Source organism: Atractosteus spatula, chromosome 7 (genome assembly GCF_055471065.1).
Source record: "Atractosteus spatula isolate fAtrSpa1 chromosome 7, fAtrSpa1.hap1, whole genome shotgun sequence".
In the NCBI taxonomy this organism is placed as follows: Eukaryota; Metazoa; Chordata; class Actinopteri; order Semionotiformes; family Lepisosteidae; genus Atractosteus; species Atractosteus spatula.
The window spans coordinates 32,731,605-32,751,792 of NC_142712.1; the positions used below are offsets into that span (position 1 = coordinate 32,731,605).

The 20,188-nt window shown below is 47.7% G+C and overlaps 1 protein-coding gene across 3 annotated transcripts in view; it reads left to right on the top strand.

The window, feature by feature from the left end:
• Positions 1–14,559, top strand: part of LOC148830794 (ankyrin repeat and SAM domain-containing protein 1A-like) — a 129,541-nt gene extending 114,982 nt beyond the window's left edge. The window contains exons 23-26 of one of the 3 annotated variants that reach the window (XM_088921749.1): positions 977–1,114; positions 3,753–3,932; positions 8,332–8,429; positions 12,428–14,559. In XM_088921749.1, the coding sequence (XP_088777875.1) occupies positions 977–1,114; positions 3,753–3,932; positions 8,332–8,429; positions 12,428–12,431 (420 nt within the window). In that variant the 3' untranslated portion in view covers positions 12,432–14,559. Of the gene's footprint in view, positions 1–976; positions 1,115–3,752; positions 3,933–6,797; positions 6,897–8,331; positions 8,539–12,427 lie in introns of those variants that run through there. The other 2 variants (XM_088921748.1, XM_088921750.1) reach the window with 2 other exon arrangements.
• Positions 14,560–20,188: the final 5,629 nt, after the last annotated feature.

Genomic DNA, 20,188 nt, shown 5'->3' on the forward strand with positions numbered 1-20,188 from the left:
TGCATTCCAGGGAGAGTAGAGGGAGCTCCCTGAATGTTAAGTGTGGACCATGTTGTACTGTTCCTAGGAAAGTCAAGGGGGGAGAATCCAGCATCTTTCCAGGGATTTACAAACCCCTTACTCTCCAGTTTATATTCATAAAGCACTAGAGCAGGTTAACTTCAGTAATGCCAGATGCTAGCTGGTCTCCCCACTGCTGACACAACAAGTCAGCGTGGCTCATTGAGATTGCGATTTAGTGTGCCAGTGTTCCATTCCTGCCTGAGGTAACAAGGGCTCGTACTTCCAGACTATCTCCGGCAAGACCCTGCCTGTCACGCATGGATTGAACCTGTTTAGTGCTCGCTCTCTGCAGCCAGCTCTGGAGGAGGTGTTGACATGACACTGAAAATATTAGAAGCCCTTCTTTTTTGAAGGATGGTGGCTGGTTTGAGGAACAAGAGACTTTCATCAGCTTATCTGGCTTGAAACATGCCCAGATCCTAATTCTGCTGATGATCCTTGCAGTTCAATTCCACACAACATTCTCCTCTCCATAGGAAGGCCATTGTACTAGAAGACTGGGATGTGGTTAGGACACACTGATTTCAAGAACTTGTAGAATACAGATCAGGTCCTGCTCAGGCTGCTGTTTCTGTTCACAGAGTACCAGAGGCATTAGCAAGTCCCTGTAGCCCATTGGGGGTTCCTAATAATGTGGCCAGTGAGTGTAAAGCCTCACCAGCACAAGTAAATGTCTCCTTGTACTTTTTATATTACTCAAAATACTGTACCGGCTGTGGAATATATAGAGTACATAAGAAACTGATCTGGACCCTAATTACTTGTCATGTGTATTGTATTTCTTTCCTTTCCTCTTTCTGAGAACAGTGAAGGAGGCATGTCTAGCTTGTTATGGGGAGTGTGATTATGGGGGGGTCACATGCTGAATCAGACAGTGATCCACCCCCTGATCTGTCTCCCTCCCCCCTTACAGAATATCATCGCGGAACACGAGATCAGGAACATCTCCTGCGCAGCCCAGGACCCGGAGGACCTCTGCACCTTTGCCTACATCACCAAGGACCTGCAGACCAGCCACCACTACTGCCACGTCTTCAGCACGGTGGACGTGGTAAGGGCTGGGGCGGGGCTGAACAGGTTGGGGTGGGGCCGGGGCGGGGCTGGATGGGTCGGGGGCGTGGCTGGGTTGTATTATGGGCAGGACCGGGGCAGGGCAAGATGAGTTAGGAGTGGGACCAGGGGTCCCTGGTCTCACAGCACCCTGGTGATTCCTGGTGTTATAGTCAGAGATCCTGGGCATATTGCCTACAAGACGAGTTGTTTAATCCGAGGACCATTACAGCAGCATGAGCTCTTCCAGGCCTTGACAGGACTCCTTCAGTCATCCCCTGTGGGGGTTTGGGAAAAGTGGGAATTGCGATCATGTAAGTGTGGGATGTCCAGTCCTGTGCAGGACAGTTGCGCAATGGATCCCATGTTCAATTCCAAACCTAGCGTGATATCCGTGTGGAGTTTGTATGTTCTCCGCATGTGGGTTTCCTCCCATAGTCTAAAGACATACTGGCAGGTTAATTGGGTTCTGGGAAATTTGGCCCTGGTGTGACTATATGTCTGTGTCATTGTTTGCCCTGTGATGGACAGGTGTCCCTTCCAGGTGTGTATCCTACCTTGTGCCCGTTGCTTGCAGGGATAGGCTCCGGCTCTCCTGCGACCCTCAACTGGAAGAATGGATGTCCAGTCCTCAGTCTAGAGGGTGTTAGTCCATCAAGTTTTATCAGGCACTTTAGTCTAACACTTTAAGACTTGGGAAGCTCTAGGGCTTCTTCGGTGATTCAGATATCACAGGTTGGAAGCAGAATTTCACAAGCAGCAGCATTGCAGCCACGTTCTGGTGGGAGCAGGAGGATGCGGTTGAGATTCCTAGTGAAATAGAGAGCCTTGAGAGTTCCCAGGCACCTGCAATGTCCCTGTGTGCCTCCAGTCGGCACTAAACCTCCTGTGTGTTGCTGAACCTGTAGCACGTTGGGAAGAGAACGAGGCCTGTCTGTACCTGCCTGATTTCCCTGTGTTGGGACCATGGTATTATAAATTTAAAAAAGTAGGGAGAGCAGTTCAACTGATCCAACTAGGCTGAAGATGCTGAAACTGGATTGTTCAGAGCTGAGCTGGAAAGAAAGCCTACAGACTCAGCTGTGATCCAGTACACCACTTCTCAGGTTAGTAATCTCAGAGCTAAGCAGGGACTCGAAAAGTGGACAACATAGAGTGCATCCTCCCTCTTTTATACAGGAGTGCAAACGCAATGTTTTAATAGCATTTGAAAAAGCATTCAGTGCTTAGCTGAAATGTATATCTCCAATACTTCTATATCTTCTATACTTGGGAAGACATAAATGGCTGTTTTCTTGTCTTCTGCCGAAGTAACAGCTAGTTATCGTCTGTGTAAGTCTGTTCTAGTTTCAATGACACTCTCTCAAGGGCATCTTTTATGAAAAATTAGAGCTGTGGAGATAAGGAGTGTTTTTGCCCAGATCAGCACAAGCTTGCCGTGGGCGGAATGCTTTTGTATTCCATCCTTGAATCCCAATGGAACACTGTGGATCTACCGCGTCCCCTCTTGACGACTCAAGGGCACAGATGTGACCTTCCTGGGATTTTGGAACTGCGATCTGGATGAAGGTCATTTCGCTTTTCTTTTTCCCAGCTGGCTGCCGTTCAGCTGCAGTCACCTCTTTGTGCTCACTGGCTCGTCTTCAAGCCGGGTCAATCTCGGTCCTGCTGGACACTAGCTCAGCAGGAGATCGGAGGTCGAAAGCCTGGTTTGTGTTTGATTCCACAGCCACGCTTAAAAAATAACATCTCAGAGGGATAAGATTATTTCTGCTCTCTTTTCAACAGCTTTTTATTCGATTGCTGGCTCACGTGTAGGTGCTTTCTGTTTCCCAGATGCCCGGACTTATTTCCTCAAAGCTTCTGCTGACTTTAAGAGATGATGGAGCCAGAGCAGGATAAGGATTGTTCATTCTGAAGACGCCCCTTTACGATGCCTGAACAATTTATAACCTGGGCTCCTCGAGTCCCTCGTTTTTTTCCCCAGCTCTTTCTGAATGCAAACTAGGCTTTCGCTCCTTCAGAGCATGAGAAGATGTCCTGTGACAGTCCAGAGACCCCTGGGAGTTGTGTTCTTTCTCTTTTACCTCACAGGTCTTGCTCGTGAGGCTATGCCATGGATCTAGCTAGGCAGTTTCACCTTCTGGGCTCTTGACTGAAAGGTCAGGGGCACTCAGGGCAGCTGGCGTTGGTGCTGTGAAGATGGTGCTTAGTCCTGCGTGAACTGAGCAGTGTGTTCTGTGATCAACTAGTTGGATTTTATTGCTTATATAACATTAAATATGAAAAGACATTTACACAGCAGGCCAGTGGAGTCTGCCAAGATCTGGAAGTGTTACAGTCTATGTACAGTATATAGATTTTAAATATCAATAGGAAGCCTAGTTATTTACCCATTGTTTTGCAAGGCAAATGTCCAACACAAATTTACACAAACTCTTGTCAAATGCATTGACGCTCATCATTATCTTGTGATTGGAATCAGTCAGGGCTACAGCGGCCTTTTTATTAGTCTGTATCCATACAAGATCCCATGTAGACTATTTGTCAAGTGTTAACACAAGTTAGAATTTATCATCACTTGGTGCTTTGGTATTCTCTAACCGTGTTCTTGCTGTTTCTTGTTTTTGTTCTTGCAGAACCTGACCTATGAGATCATCCTGACTTTGGGACAGGCGTTTGAGGTAGCCTACCAACTGGCTCTGCAGGCCCAGCGCACCAAGCCCCACAGCGTCGCCTCGGCAACGGGGTCAGAGGTCATCGAGACCAAATCCACGCGACCGGTGCCCAAGCCCCGGGGCAGCGTGCGGAAGTCGGCGGTGAGTGGTGTTGGCGAGGCGGCGGCTGGTGCCCCTCCAGGCACTTAGGACGGGTGTATCCGCGATGACTCGACTCTTTCCAGTGCTGAGGCACTGAACTGTAGACTCACTGTAGTATGAGGTGGAGGAGGATGCAGAGCCGCAGTGGAATCGCAGTAGAATTGTCTCCAAATCATGTTCCTGTTCAACTCTAATTCCTCGATGGGGCTCATGCGAGACTGAGGATGAAGTGAGCAATAAATGCAACATTTTCTTCCAAAATCCTGGGATTGGAAATCCCAGATCTACAGGGCTGGCTCCTGAAGATGCCTTTGAGATTCCAGAACATCCCTGGAGAGCTATAGGCTGACACTACATCATCTTCAAGACTCTGATTGTAGTTTCCTTTCCCAAGATGTTTAAATACTTCCATAATGGCATTTATGTACATTAAATCAACCAGTGGCCTCTCCATATGAGTGAACCTATAGGCATTTAGAAATATTATAACACAGGGCGAGTGAGTCCTTGTCACTATGAATTAAAAACAAGTTGTGTATAGATTCCACATTTTTTTCCAATGGATTTTTATTTGAAGAACTTGCACTACTTAACAGCAATGGAAATCTAGAGTTCTAAATCCCTTACACATTGTAGCTCCACACTCTGCTGCTTTCAAGTTCAAATTTGTCCAGTTATTATGATCTAGGAAACTGTTGAATTCTAACATGAGTTGACCCGGAGATGTTAATAATCAGCCAGCTCCATCCATGCAGTATCAGGGTTTAAACCTACTGAGAACAACCCACATTAAGACCCGACAAAAAATTGTCTCATTTCTGGCATTGGAGATTTTCATTTAGCTCATATAAAATCTGTTCTTTTGTCTGCACTTTGAATATGTTGTAACGATTTGCTCCATGTTTTTGAGGTTTTTTGTGAAATTTCAGTGGTCCACCAAGAGTAATTGAAAATGTTGTCATGTTTTGTATATATATGAGGAAATCCTTCTGTAATAGCAAAATAAGAATATGATCTTAGACTGCATTCTATTAACAAGCTTGTTACACTGCTGTGTAAAAGTCCACTCTGGGAATGATTATCGTTGGTCCATACTAATTGTTTTTTAGCTACTTGTAATAACCTGTTTTAAGTGGCAATACCGCATGGCCTGCAATTTGTCACAGTAGTCCATTAATATACACAACACACAATTCTTTTCTGAGACTTGGCACTCACTTTTCATAAGAGAATCGGATTCAAGCCTCTTAACATTGAATGGCATTTATTTTAGGAAAAGAAAATGCTTTGTAGTTGCTTTGGGTTTTGATTGTTACTGTTATGCCAGTGCTTCTTTTTGTCTCTTCTCCTCTTGAGAACTAGCTCATATTAAGTCCTTTGGTGTCTTGATTTTTTTTTCTGTATTTGGAGTTGCCAATTACCTCACCAACAGCAGCTCCTGTAATGTTGTTGTGCTGCTTCGCCATGGCTACTCACAGTGACACGCCCCCCTTATAGTAACACCCATTCACAAGGACATGTCCATCCACAGAGACACGCCCACCTGAACACACCCACATATGTGGCCACGCCCATTTGCACTGGGCACTCCCATGCACAGGGACTTGCCCACTTGCAGTACCAGACTGAAGAGCATGTGGCACGTCCCACACCTGCGACTGCCTGCCTGCTGGTTTGGCCAAGAGGGGGCATCCTTGTTTCCTCTTGTATGCCGCGGGCTTGTTGGAAATGGGAGGGCCATGGCTGAGCCAAGTCTTTCTCGGCTGATCAGAATTTTTCCCCATTGGATGAAGGTACTCATCACATTTAGCGTCACTGTAACCTTGGCTGGCACAGTGCTTACTTTTCTGGTGTTTTGTGGGATACTTTAGAGGCTGACAGTGAGAAAATGAACAAAGGTTTGACATCTGTTTCAAAGGCCTAAGCACACAGTTCCATGATGGGGGCTGTTTGCCTAGAATTGCCAAGGAAGTGTGTTACTGAGAAGCCCATTGAAGAAAAAGTCAAATAAATCTACAGATCGGCAGTCACTCATCCTGGTGTCAAAATAAGCATTGAGAAACATCTTGTTCTCTCTTGTGTCTGGTCTACAGCCAGATTATTCACAATGCTCCTTATATACTGTGCCTGTCTTAGTGTTTGTGGCTGATGTCAAGGAATCATGTGTCTGTGTGATCTGTTGAATTGATCTGTCCTCCTGACCTGTGGCCCAGCGACTGTGACTGCAGGGGTGTGCAGAGGCTTGGTGGTTAACTCATCCTCCTTATCCTTTCAGGACGCCCAAGGCACAGGGGCTGCATGTCCCTGTTCTGCTACTCTGTAGACAGGCTGCCAAAATACTATATAAGGTAAAAGCAGTTCAGAACAAGTAGTTATGAAGGGAATCAGCAATTCATCTGATGGGCACATGAAATACTGTGTTCACCCGTATCTTTCTTACAGTGGAAACCAGCCAATACATGTGCAGGTCCAAATCACTGTTATTTCTACACTTGTATCCATCATTGTCTTAAGGTGAACAACAGGAACTGAAACGAGTTCTGTATCCACACTAATCATGTTAATCTGGGAGGGCAGATTAAGGCTGGGCTGCGCATTCCCTTGATCATTGTAGATTAGCTGTAATTCATTTCCCTTTACCACCACCGTGAAGCTGCATTTGTGCAAGGTGATAATACTGTTGACTGGATCTGTAACCCGAATGACAGGACTGTGATTTTAAAAGAAAAGGGCAAAGACTGAAGCTTTTTCCCCCCAACGTCCTCTGCACACCCCTCAGTGGGACGAAGGCTTGACTAACCTGCGTGTTGCCTCACATTAACGTCTCTCTCTGTGTTTGTCTTTTCGGTTCCTCCTGTTTCCCAGGGTGCTCCTCTGCTTGAGAGCCGCTGCTGTTACTGTCACACGTGTACAACTCACCGCCCCTCCTACCTCCCTCTGCGCTCTGTCAGCCCCGGAGCTCAGGTCCTGCTTTCTCTCTGTCTCTCCTGCTCGGCCTCCTTCACTGCCTCCCGCTGTCACTCCCCCTCCCTTTGTTTCTCGCCCTCTTACCAGCTGATCTTTACCCTGTTCCTGTATCTTCAAGCACCCGATTTTTCTTGTGTTATTTCCGAGCTCTGGCTGCTTGGTCATGCTTTACATCAGGGGTCTCCAATCCTGCTTCTAGGCCTCCCCTATCTGCGCCATCTCACGCGTCCCTAGTAAATCACGTTTGCAAAGACTAGGAACATCCTATGAATCAATTTAAAGTCGCTTTTGTCATTGAGGGACATTTGGATTTTTGTTCCCAGTGTTCTCTAAATTGCATTATTGGAGAGACTGTTTGAACATTCTTTCTTTCCTTAATGATGTCTGATGCAACCTGCCAGATTGCATTCTCCGTGATCCAGGTTTGGAGACCCCTGCTCGAACACATTGTGTCCTCGCGTGTGTGTGGTGTGTGGAAGTGTTCGTCCAACACGAACCGAGAGTCACAAGCAAGACAGAAGGGGGGGAAAAAAAAGTGAAAGAGAGGTTGAGGCTGCTTAGCGGGGTTGGAAGATCTTGGTGCATCGTGAGGTTTGATCACGGAGGGTCACGGAGCTTCAGATTGTCAGCAGGAATGGAAGCAGAAGCAGTGAGGGTGTGTCATTACATGCGGCGGTTAGGATAGCACTCAATTTGAGTACAGAGCAAGCCACGGGGGGCACATTAGTGGAGTGATGGCTCAGTGGGTTCGCTTTGCGTTGGCCAGGCAGAAGCTCCTGAGAGGCTCAAGTAGGAATTAATTTGTAGTGCCGCTGGGCCCTTGTAGCGCAGAGGTCGGCACTGCCTCTGTCTGCTGAGGTTCTGAAAGTGCAGAGCGCCTCAGGCCAGGTTGTGGCAATATGGACGTGAGCTGCATCGGTCCTCTGTCTGGTGCCTCAGCTGTGCTGTTGTCACTGGAGGCTCGTGAGGCGCAGACGAGCAGGAGGCCTTGACGGTGGCACATTTCAGAGGGTGCGTGTGTGTTGTCCGTCTCTTCCCCTGCTGGCCCAAGAAGCCGGGTGAGTCCGGTTAGAGATTATCCGTGTTTCCAGAGCCGGGCAGGTGAAGAGACGAGGCCTGTGTGCGGACAGGGCTGGGCGAGGGCGGCGTTTGCGCAACGTGCGGAGGGCGAAAGCTCTTATAGTGGACAGGCAGCCCGCTGGAAGAAAACCAGGCCTGGGAATGGCAGCTCCTGCGATGGAGTGGACAGGACAGGAGGGCCAGCGTCCTCTCGGCCGCGTCCGGGGAGTCTGTTGCAGGAGCGCTTTGTTCCTGGCGTAGAGTGAGAACGCGCAGGACACATTCACACCACGGCCATGTCAAACAAAACAAATGTGTCCGGCTGCTGCTGACCGACCGTTTTATGCCCTGCTGTTCTCCCTCCGCCCTGTAGATGGAGCCCCTGGAGCTTGAGGCTGACTCCCAATCCCAAGGCAGCGCCACCTGGCTCGTGGACCAGAAGGCAGACTCCAAGCGGACCATCAGCACGAAGTACGAAACCACCATATTCTGAGCCGGCCACTGCCCCCCTCCTGCTCTGTGCCTTTTCTCACTGTGACTCGGGCCACCCCCTGACCCCTCGGGGCTGCCTGCCCCCCGCTTCCTCTTCCTCTGGCCTCTGCCACGAACTGGCCCTTCAGAGCGCCATGTAGCCCTCCCCCTCAGCCTCCTTCCTCGCTGCCCTCCTCACCCTCTGCTCCTGTAACCCCCCTTATTGCTGCTGCTCTTTTCACGGACTAACTGTTCCTTCCACCTGCCCAGCGATTTCTTCTTCCGTCCTTTTCGAGTCTGTTTTTCCCGCCACCCGCACCTTGGGCTAGCTTGCTCCTGACCCCCCCTCCCCCGTCAGGCGTCTGCCGAGCTCCGGTGGGAAACACACAGGTGATGCTGGTAAAAGTGGATTACCTGCACTCAGCGCACGCAGGGAGATCCTAAACTGCGTGGCTTTGCCAGAGCTCAGATGTTTCCCCAGCTGGGTTTCTGGGTGACGGAAGGTTCGACGTCAGCTCTCGCTAAGGTTGCTTTTTGCCAAAACATGCAAAACTGATGATCCTTCCCGGCCGCTACCCATTCCACTGAGCTCTGACGCCAGGACGCACAGTTGGCAGGGCCTTTTTCCTGAGTGCAGTGTTCGTCTCTCCCGCAGGCACTAGCCCAGGGCAAACAGCAGCCAGCCTCCCTCCAAACTCTCCAGGAAGAATCTGTGCGCCGTGTTTCTTCCACTCTCGTGCTTGAAAGTCCGTGTTGATTATTCTCATGGCAGCTGTGCAGTCTTTTTTTTTTTCTCTCCCCCATCTGAAGCTCTTCCTGTCTTAGCAGGCGTTGACCACTGTGAGGCGCTCTGAAGAACTGCTTTCCTCTCAAAGCTCCCAATTAGTGACTGGACAGGGGGAGGAGGGGGCAACGTGTGTGATTCAGCACAACGGGGGAACTTTTTTTATTGAGATTTTTTTTTTTTTTAGAGAGAACTTGTCCCCTCTTGTTTTGTCCCCCTTGCACAATTTCTGAATCCACTGTTTTGACTGTGGAATATACTTTCCGCCTCCTGCGACGTTTCCCAGTTGTTCTCGCAGAGAGAGAGAGAGACGGTCCAGAGTCCTAGAAGAGGAATTGAATGAGCCTGCCTGGGACTGATGTTCTTCTTCTTGATTGCAAACCCAGCTCTGTTTTTAATTCTGCCTGGCTTAAGACTGAGGCCAGCCTTTAAAGGAATCTGGAGTTCATCACTGTGATTTGACCTGAATCCTGGATTTCCTCTAGCAGGAAGGGTGGGAATGTTGCAGAAAACATTTTAGAAATGTGTACCTTCACCACTTCACTCAATGCCGAGGAGCAGCAACAAATGAGCAAGCTAGAAGCCCGATAATGACCCATAAGCACTGTTACTGCCTCGAACCTGCTCATCACCTCACTGCTGAGCTTCTTACTGCAGCGGCTAAGTCCTCTCGAGCTGCAGCCGTTAGTGAATAACCTGATAGCAAGACGGTTCACACCAAAACTAAACGGACTGCTAACGGAAACTGTTACATGTTAATAAAGACACGCGAGTCCACCAGCCTCTTATTTGAACTTCATGCATCCACAGCGTGACTCAACACGCCCAGACTCCTCCTCCTGTTTCATCCACTCTCCATGTTCACGTTCCAGGAGAGCCGTGGCAGGTTCACAAAGCGTCGGCTTGTGCTCAATGCAAGAAGTTGCCTGGACACCACAGTGCAGTGTATTCTAGCTTTAAGTTGTATAGCAGCGACTGAGAAAAGATGGGTGCAGTGGAAAATCGAATGATCAAAAGGGTGATCATCGTTGTTTTAAGGTTTAGTTTTTCATTCTGTCTGCGGGGTGCCTAAAGACAAACAGGCTGCCTTCTCTGAACACTGTCGTATGTGTGTCGGGGTGACCTGGGCGGTGGCACGGGCCCCAGCTTCCCCGCTGGCTGCAGTCGGCTTGTCAAGACTTCGGTCTGGTCAGCTCTTTGTGCTCCCAGACGGCCATCCTGCCTTGTCGAGGAGCTACCCGTGGAGGTGTCAAAGGTCAAAGAGTACATGTGTAGGATGTTGGGTGAGCCAGACACTAAACCATAAAGTGGGCCAAAACTATCCAGTGCTCCTGAACGTCACTAGACACAGAACTGCAGCAGTGATGGCAGGGGTTGAATCTGTGAGGGGGCTCTGGGCTTCAGGATTATGTCATAACAACCCGATTTCCATCACTCCTTTCTTCTCTGGTCGACCAGGCCAGAGTTTTCTGTAGCCTGCCTTCATGCCTTCACCCCCTAACAAAGAGCTGCCACTTCAAGTCAGCTGCATCTAGGGCAGCTTGACGTGAGGTCAGAGGTCATCACCTTTCACTCACATAATCTCCGAGTTTGTGTTAGGCAGCTTCTCATTGAGTTGCTGGTTAAAGATGGCACGCAGTATCTTTTTTTTTTGTTGTTAACAGGCGAAAGTTTAAAAGTAACAGATGACCTATCAAGGACAATCCAGGTTTGATGTTTTTCTGGGGAGGTAATCGTTTTGAGACCGCTTAGCTGCCACTTGCATTCGCAGAACCCTGTAAATCCAGTCAGAAAAGGACTGTGCTTCACGGATGGTGTCTGAAATGAGTCCTCACCCAGGGGTGTGCAGTTTGAGATGGCTAACTTGAAAGTCTAGGTACTTCCCTCTATCAGGTGCTTCTTTTAGATCCTCAGTCCCTTTTTACTCCAGTAGAGCTGTTTTTCTGGTGCCACGTTATGAAGTAATCGCCACGACTTACTAAAAAAGATTCTTTTGTCTTGACCCCAGAGAAATGGTTTTAGTCAAGCCTGCAGCTGTCCTCACTGGTTCTGTTTAAGGAAGGCGTTGCCTGTGCATTATTAAGTGAACCTGTGGATTGGAAACAATAAGAAAACCCTGAAGCTGCTATTAAGAGTCTTTATTCACACACTGAAAGTCCTGGCCTTCAGCATCCAAGTCCTGCTGGCCTTACCTCGCTTGCTGGCCTCTTGGTGTTAAATTAAGGGTTAGCTGCAATCACTGGGAGACAGAGTATCACATTGTTTCCAGGAGCCATGATGCCTTTTGTAGGCTCCTGTTCTCCAGGGCCTTTCCTGAAATCACCTGCAGGTCAGAGACCTGGTTATTTTAACCTTTAACCTTTTGACCAGAGAAGTATAGTTTACCGCGTACAGGAAATCAGCTGCTTTAAATGTCTTAGATGCCCCCCTAAGCTCTATGATCGCAGGTTCGAGCCTGGGTCTGGTGACAAGCGAATTCTCCAAGCAGTAGCGCACCACCCAGGCATTAAATAACCAGGCCTCTTTCAGATGTGCTTGCAGCCACGTGGTGCTGTCAGTGAGAGACATGTCTCTCCTCCAATCAGCACTGCTCCTCCTATACAGGGCGGGGCTGACTGTGATGCGTTCAAAGATGATTGGCTCAGGTCGGAGGAGTCTGCCTAAACGGCCTCATTCTCCCTGTGTGCAGTTGTGGGGTTCATAGCTGCGGGCCTAGATGTGAAAAACACACAAAATGGATATACCAAAAACACCTGACAAATTACCGACACCATCCTATGTCCGAGGCTTACATTCTCCCCACTTTGGAGCTCCTGTCTTGGGCTTTTACGCCAACCAGGGGTTTACATTTGCGCTGGCAAGCTGTCTCCAGTTCTCCGTGTCCTGTTTTTCCCGTTTGTTGCTTCCTGCTTCCTGTCCAGCCTGCCTCTTCACGCTCTGACAGTTGTGTTGTTGACGTTGTCTCTGCTTCAGATTTCATTTGTTTCCTCTAATCCACCCTTACCTGGCAAGTATCACAAAAATCATTTAAATTCGTAGCAATGTCGGTTATCCAGCCAAATCCGGCGACACCAGGCTCTGAGGGCCGTTCTCTGTGAGTGGGTAGCCGCAGGTATCTCCCTGCTTTGATTCTTGGGCCTCCTGTGCGTGCTGGTGGCTGTGTTCCTGACGGTCCTGTTGCTCACGAGCTCTCGCTGTGTCTCCCCTCGTGTAGCTGAGCCCCGGGGTTCGCGTGCGGAGACGAAGCTGAGGCTCCAGAGCGAGGGAGAGGCCGATGGGCACGGGGGTGTGGGAGGGGGGTGCGAGAGGGAGCCGGTGGCGTGCTCGGGGATTAGAAGGCCCTTCTCCCCTTACGCCACCACCAGACCAACCCCCACACCCACAAACTCACAGGCGCTGTCAGGATGTCAAGAAGAGCCCCCCCCCCCTCTCTCTCCACCGCCGCCCAGAACGAGAAGGGGACTCCTGTTCTTCTTCCTTTGCCCTGTAGGGGTCAGTGCTGTCACTCAGTTAGAGGGCCCTGGGAATCTTTTTCTTCATGGTTCCTGAGCTGGGTGCTTCTGTGGAAATCTTTAGCTACGTTGAAGAGTCTCTGCATCTTCAGGGCATTGTTGTTTCTTGCAAAGTGAATTGGTTGTAGTTTTATTTTTGTTTTAATGTGTCTTCCGGAGCGAGGATTATGATTATACTAGCATAGCAAAGGTTTGTCCTGCTGCTTTAACAAGTCACGTCACGTGCCAAAGTATGCTGCATACATTCATTTTTTTTTATCTCCAAGTAGACTTACTACTGTGTATGAGGCCTTTCCAAGTGGTAAGACCCATCTTGTCTTCCTGTAGGGTTCCCTCCTCAAGCTCTTGCCAGCTCTGTGTTTGGACGTATTTCCTAATTCTTTTGTGGAGGTGTGGGTGTCTGTGCATTGTGTAATGTCGGGCCCCTCTGTGTGCTGACAGACCCACCAGATTTCATCCAGAAGAGGCCCACTGAGTTGATTGGCAGGGGCTTGGGGCCTCTTTGTCCTCGGATGTAGCCCAAAAGAATTGCGTTTCAGAAAACTTCCCAACCCACACTAACAAGGAAGTCTTTTTTTTTTTGTAAAAAAACACATGACGAGAGTAGTAGTGGATTTAAGTTTGCTTGCGGCACTGTGAATAGCTGGACATGGTGCCCTGCTGTGACACTAACGGATTTGCTCCAGAGGGGAGAGTTTACTGCAGGCTGGCTGGAGCTGGAGCTGGAGTTGCTATAGCAGCAGGTTGTTTACATTAAAGGGTACTGTAGGCCGTGAGAGAGACGTGAGTGGATAGCGTATGGTACATGTGGTGACAGAAATCCTCCCTCTCCTCTAAGCACTGAGCCAGTCTGCTGTCGACACTCTGCGACGGGTTTTTAACACGATGTAGGTCTGGGACCTGTGAGAGGAGGTCGTGGGTGCCAGTTTGACACTACATCAAATGAGGATTTAATTTAAAAAAATACTATTAAAATGTATTCAAATGAATTTGCTTTTAATTTAAGAAAAGGTTCGTTTTGTTATTGTTTTTTTTATTTAACTGTTCCAGTGCTTAAACTGAGCCAGGCTGGTGTTGAACTTGACGCTAACATGACACAAGCAGAGAGAAAAATTTTAACTGCTGTCAATAACAAAATTCAAGGCCAATAAGCTACTAAAGCAGACATTTTTTTCCCCATAATAGTTTAAAACTGCCCTCTTGCAATCCAGTCCTCATTAAGAAATAAATCCTATGAGACTCTTAGGCCTGAGGATTGTTAAACCTGTACTGAATGTTGCCGTAGTTACTATGACATTCAATCTTTGCCATTTACTTCAGTATTTTTTAGTTTTTAAAATTTTAGGACTGTTAGCTTCACCACGTTTCTTAAGGATGAGTCAAACCCTCAATTCATCAGCCTAGTTCAGTTTTGGCGTTTGCACATCTGCTAATTGTGATAATGGGTAGTTAAGAGGAACTAATCTGTAATATTGTTACTGAGGGCAATGAGAATAATTCTAATGGAACATAAAGAAATCCTTAGTTGTCTGTATTTTGATACTTGAATGATTCCACTCTTTTTATAAATGTATATGTATGTAACGTTAATCTTTGTCACTTTTGTCTAGACTAAAAAAAAAGAACAATGTGTAAAGAAATTCAACATATCATGGTACCGATACCTGCTGTTTTGCGGTAGGAGACAGGCAGGAGCAGACTGAGGAAACTCAGACGGACCTCACTACAGAAAACTAAAACGATTGTAAATACTCTTGGGCTTCCAGTCTTTGTTTTTTTTTATTATTTTTTCATAATTGTACAACTAATAAAAGAACAAACTTGTAACTTAAAATTTTCTGGTTGCATTTTTTAAAATAATAGCTGGTTGCATTTGATTTGTTTCATGCCAAAAGTTCCGCCAGTTCTTCAGATCTAGGAGGTAATGCACTTTATCCAGCCTTGAAGCGTAGCGCCTTTTGGTGTCCAGGTGGCGAAGTGAAAAATTCATCACCAGTGCACAAAATCATCATTTTGTAGTCTTTAACAGGGTAAATATAAAACATAAGGTAGTTACCAAGTCGGTCTTTTGGTTTTCTTTCAAGACTGTGAAGCACAGCCAGAGAGAAGTGGGAGCTAAGAGGAATTGCAGTTGAGATTCCTTTAACAGGAGAAAGTTCTTTACACAAAGGGTTGTGGGAGTCTGTAACGAGCTGCCCATTGTTGAAGCTTGATCTCTTTAAAGAAGTCTCCGGATGAGATCCTCAAATTCATCACTTCCTTAGAAAACAAATGAGCACGAATGGAAACTATTGCTTTTGTTCTAAAATTGTAACTAAAAAGACTCAAGATGATGTGTGTCTGTGTCTGTGTCTGTGTCTGTGTCTGTGTCTGCCCTGCAATGAACTGGCATCCATTGTCCATCCTCACACCCATCTCTTGCTAGGATAGGCTCTGGCTGCCCTGTGACCCTCTTATGGATAGATCAGTGAGAAAATGGGTGGAAGGATGTGTCTCAAGATAACGCTGGGCACGCGCACCAAAAGAGTGAGAAGGCTAAAGGTCTGCCAGTTGACACACTCGGAGACAGGAGTAAAAGGGACTGAACTCAGTTGCACTCAGCATGTGTTTGTAATGTTAAAGGCTCGGATAATTACTTCAAAACGTCTCTTCTTTATCACAAACGGCAAGAAGTGAAACTGAGTTTTGCGATTTTGTCTCCTGCTTCGTTATTGCAGAGATCTCCTTCTTCAGGCCTCCCCAGAGCTCCTGGTGCTGGCGGCCAGCTCTGTCGGGGCTATGCGCCTCGGTGGGGGGGGGGGGGTTTGAGGGCTGGCGGATTGAATCCTACACACTACACAACCACACTATTGGCCTCACAATATATATTACTGTCCAGGCTGTGTTACTGTCCTGTGGTCTCTGTCTGCTCCCATGTATCCGGGGATGTGAGAGGGAATTTGCCCAGGCCTGTGGACCAGTGGGCAGGAGGCCCTCAGGAGACCCACACATCCTGGATCCTAGAGATGGGTAGGAGCTGCAGCGAGTCTGGAGAATCGTCTGCTCCAGCAGGAGGAAGGTATTGATTAACCCCATTGACTGATGTTTTTACAATCGATCAGGCGGTGCAAAAATAACCTCTAGACCGCAGTTACTGAAACAAATTAAGAAATAGGTACAGAGGGGGGTGAAAGGCGTGCTGTTATTGAAGTAACATGGGGATCTGTACCAATGATCTTAATTCCTTTCAAAGATGTGGATTCTGATATCAATTAGCTACTAGCAACAAAATGCACGGGCTGAACGGCCTCCTCTAATTTCTGATCTTCCTTATTTTCTTCAAGCACCAGTCTCCTGGTTGAGCAGGTAACGAAAGGCTCATCAGCACTGCCTGTGGCCTCAGAGCTGTGCCTACAATCCCTCACCGTATCCAAGATTTCGAGGCTTGTAGTGAACACAACAGAGCGCATTGCTCCCTACCCATTATTAGAGCTGATTCGTGTTTCCACAAAGCACTTCTTGTGTGGAGAACTGCTGTGAAACTTGCAGTCGTCTGTCTCGTCCTGCCGTTTCGGCGTCAGGTAAGTGGAGATGGCGATGGGGAGCGGAGGGCTGTGGGTATTCTGAAACGAGATGCTCGCTAATGGCCGGGAATCCGGTTTCCAGGAATCGTGATCAATCCTGGACGAGACCGCTTTCGGCTTGATAATGCTGGTTTACGGTTTCAGCACAGTATCTCTGCTCCTCGTTCAGCAGGCTGGCTGATCCTCGAGGCTCTCCTCTCAATTCTGAGAGGCGTTTTCCATCGCTGGGAGGGGCGCAGTGAGATCCGAGGTGCCTGCTGCCCCCTTCCTGTGGACACTGTTGGACCTCTACAAGAAGGATTCAGTACATCGGCATGCCTTGTGCTATTGAGATGTACAGTATATAGCACTGAAAGCAACAGATAAAAGGGTTTCTCCCTACTCGAAACCCAAAAAAGGAGTATCTGTAACCCCTCCGTTTCCCAAATATCATCTTAGCAACAAAACCTAGTACTGGTCCTTAGATGCAAATGCTTTTAAATTCTATTATTAACAGGAAATATTAAACTCCAGTGACATTTTCTTCATTTCTGTCTAGGTGAAATGTTAGTAAAAGCCATTTGCATTACATTTCTTACGCACTCGTGGAGGCAGACTCTCTGGCATAGTGGCTTGTAAAACACAGGCTTAGCTGTGTATTCGTGGATTTTTTAACCACTCAAGCAGCTTTGGCAGAATGGCCCCTTCGCAGTGTTGATTTGTCTTGAATTACAATTTTAACTTTTGTTTTCCATTTTATAACCATGCACTTCGGAATCGCCCATCGTTTCTTGGGCCTGAATCACTGCGCTGACCCCTCCACCTCGTTGTGAGGAAGAGGAAGAACCGGTGCCCCTCCGGATTTGTATTACGCAGGAGGAAACCTGGCCACAGAGCTCAGCCAAGTGTATTGTCTCTTTTAACTGGTTTCTTCACATCAGAGCCTCCTGATTCCTGCTCAAAATGGAGTTTACGACGAAGGTTCAGGAGGGAAGACAGTAACCGAGTTTAACCGGCCTCAGGTTTCCCAAATCACGATCGTTCCTGAGGTCATTTGAAAAACGGCACTCTACGTCAACCCCTTCCCTCCTTCGTTTTTGTCTGCAGGGGGGTCCCGGCAGCCCAGTTCATCATATTTCTGGCCGGGAGCCCCGGAGCAGCTCATGGGCTGAGGACTGTGCACTGATAAGAGGATAACAGCTGAGCACAGACTGCTCACGTCAAGCCTGTCCAGCCCTGACACTTGACTGTGTGCCCCAGCTGCAGTCAACAGATGCCACACAGGTGACGTTTGAACAGCCATGGACTGCAGTTCAAATGAGAGCACCCTCAAACTGAAGCACTTGGGACAACCCCGGAGATTGAGTGTCGACCAGCTCGCACGCGACTCTCTGTGTCCTCATTTACCCTGTGAAACACAGGCACCACAGAGCACCAGGGCTGATTTCATTTCATATTCCACCGGCGCAATTGCGGCTCGTATCGCGTTGCACCGGTCAAATCGTTAAGTGCTGCAGTGGGAGTTCTTCGGTGGCACCGAAGTAGTTTTGTTTTCCGGCTGCCTTCGCTCGGAAACTGGATATTTTTAGAGACTTCGTGTCTGCGCGCTGACAGGAGTGACTGAACCTCATTCCTTGCCGTGGAGAGCGTTTTGAAACCGACACCTTGTTTCCAAGGTGACTGTGGCATTGCTCCTGTTCTGGGGGGACAGGTGAGCCGTGTCTCCGAGTGCCTGTTGCTTGACTGAAGAGGCTCAATCTCCTTCAGATAGCCAGCCGCCAGTGTTCCCTCTAAGCTGTGCGCATTATAAAATCAGCGCACATGGGAAAGTAAACTGCTCACAAAAAAATTATATTCCAAAAAGAAATGATAATAATAAAACAAACACGGTTCTCAATTGAAAAATGCTAAATTGACCACATGAGACTGGCTGCGAGAGGCCCAACTTGGCTGTGTGCATTATTATTGCTACTCGATAACCGATATCTATGCTCTCTAGTCTCGTAGCTCACTGCCCATGCTCATTCGACACTCAGTCTCTATGACTGGGCTCGTTGAGTCGCTGTCCCAGGTCTTTTGGGTCTCTATGCTTTTATGAGAATGACTATTTTAACAAAAAATAATTTCAAGTTTACAATTTTACATACACTCAATTTAGTGCGCACAAGTTTTTGTCACAGGGGAAAAAATTTGCACAACAAAAAAAAAATTGCGCGCACAGGCCATTAAAAATTAGAGGGGACGTTGCCAGCCTCTCTCCTTGGGGCTCGCTGGTCTAGGTGGGACTCCCACTAACTTCTGAAATGGGACATGTGAAATGGGAGCAGCGCTGTCCTACTTGGTTTTTTTTAAAGTTCTTTAGATGATGATACATAAATGTCCAAATTAAAGGTGTTTTCTTTTTTTGAGTGGGTTAAGTTTAGCGATTGCATCAAGCTGAAATATCTGGGTCTTTTGCAACACCAGTGCGCTTTCATAGGGGACAAGGCACTGAACGCACTGACCAGGGTATCCGGGTTTCAAAATAAAGAGCAAACTACTTACTGCCGGACAGGAGTTGTAATTGGTTTTTAAATCCTAGGCCCAATCTGCTAATGTGGCACTAATTCATTTTTCCGCTTTTGTCCTGTCGTAAACCGATTATTATTTCCTTTCATGACATATAAGCCTAAATCGATTGGCCCTCTCCGACTCATCTTCTCTGATTTGCCTTCTCCGACGTTCGGTAGACAAGGAAAACCGTTGCTCTGTCAAATCTGGTATCTGGATCTCTTGCGTTATGTTACTCCCATTTCACTTCAGAGTGTAGTCATGGAAACGGATGGACTATAACGAGAGGACATCAGCAACAGTGTCTGTGGGGTGGTGGTTGTAGATGAAAGGAAGGTACTTCAGCTTGGCCGTACAGATTTAAGATGGCTGCAAGCAACAGTTGAATTATAGCCTTACTGCATTAAGTAATTTATTAGTCTTGTTGTCATAATACCTAAATTATTCCCTCATCCTGACAGCTGTGAAGAGCGATTGGTATGGAAAAGCCTGGCTCAGTGCTCAGTAACCCAACTTCACTGCCATTCTCCAGAACATCTGTATAGTAAGTCTTTTTACTAAGGCGATAACAGACCCAATGTCCAGTGAATACTGCAGTCCAGTCCTGTGGTCACATGGAAAGAGTACATGGGGTTCTTATTGGATTATTGAGCACAATTCAGCTCATTGACTTACAAAATTCTTTTAAAATTTTTTCCTTACAGTATGGCAGAGTCAAGGATGTTGGACCCATTTTGCCTGCAATACCAGATTTGATTTCGTTCTTTAGTTTTAGCATCATTGCCAATTAGCAACCAGCATTACCCTACACAGCCTTATGCCAAAACAGGACAGATGAGAACTGTGCATGCATCCTCCAACACACCCACAGCTTTGGTCACTTGCCGTTTGACATACTGCAGAAGCTACAGTATGTCTCCATTCGGAGAGTCACTTTCCAGCAGCCAAAGTGGAGGGTAACCATTCTGGCTCAAGCTGTTGTAGCCTTAGTGGTGCTCCGCGAATTGTGCACCATCACAAAGTGCATGTCACGTTTGTAGTCCCTCCCCCTTAAGGGCGCTCCGGCTCGTTCACGTTTTAGTTGATTTTGTGCACCTGCTCCCTGTTCCAGCCCACCTTTAAAAGCCAGACGCTCGCTCTGTTCCGGGCTCTGCATTGGAACACGGATGCCCAGAGGCTCACCTATCACCGAGTCGCCCTACGTCCGCGGCTCGGGTGGCATTCGCCTCCTAGCTTTTAACTTTGTTTTGCTCGTCTTGGATTTATCACCCGGCTATAGACCTTCGCCTGCACTGGACTTCCCTTTGGACTCCCTTTTGGACTGTTCGCCTGGACCACACCCCCCAGGAGCACCTTCGTCACACCCCCCTA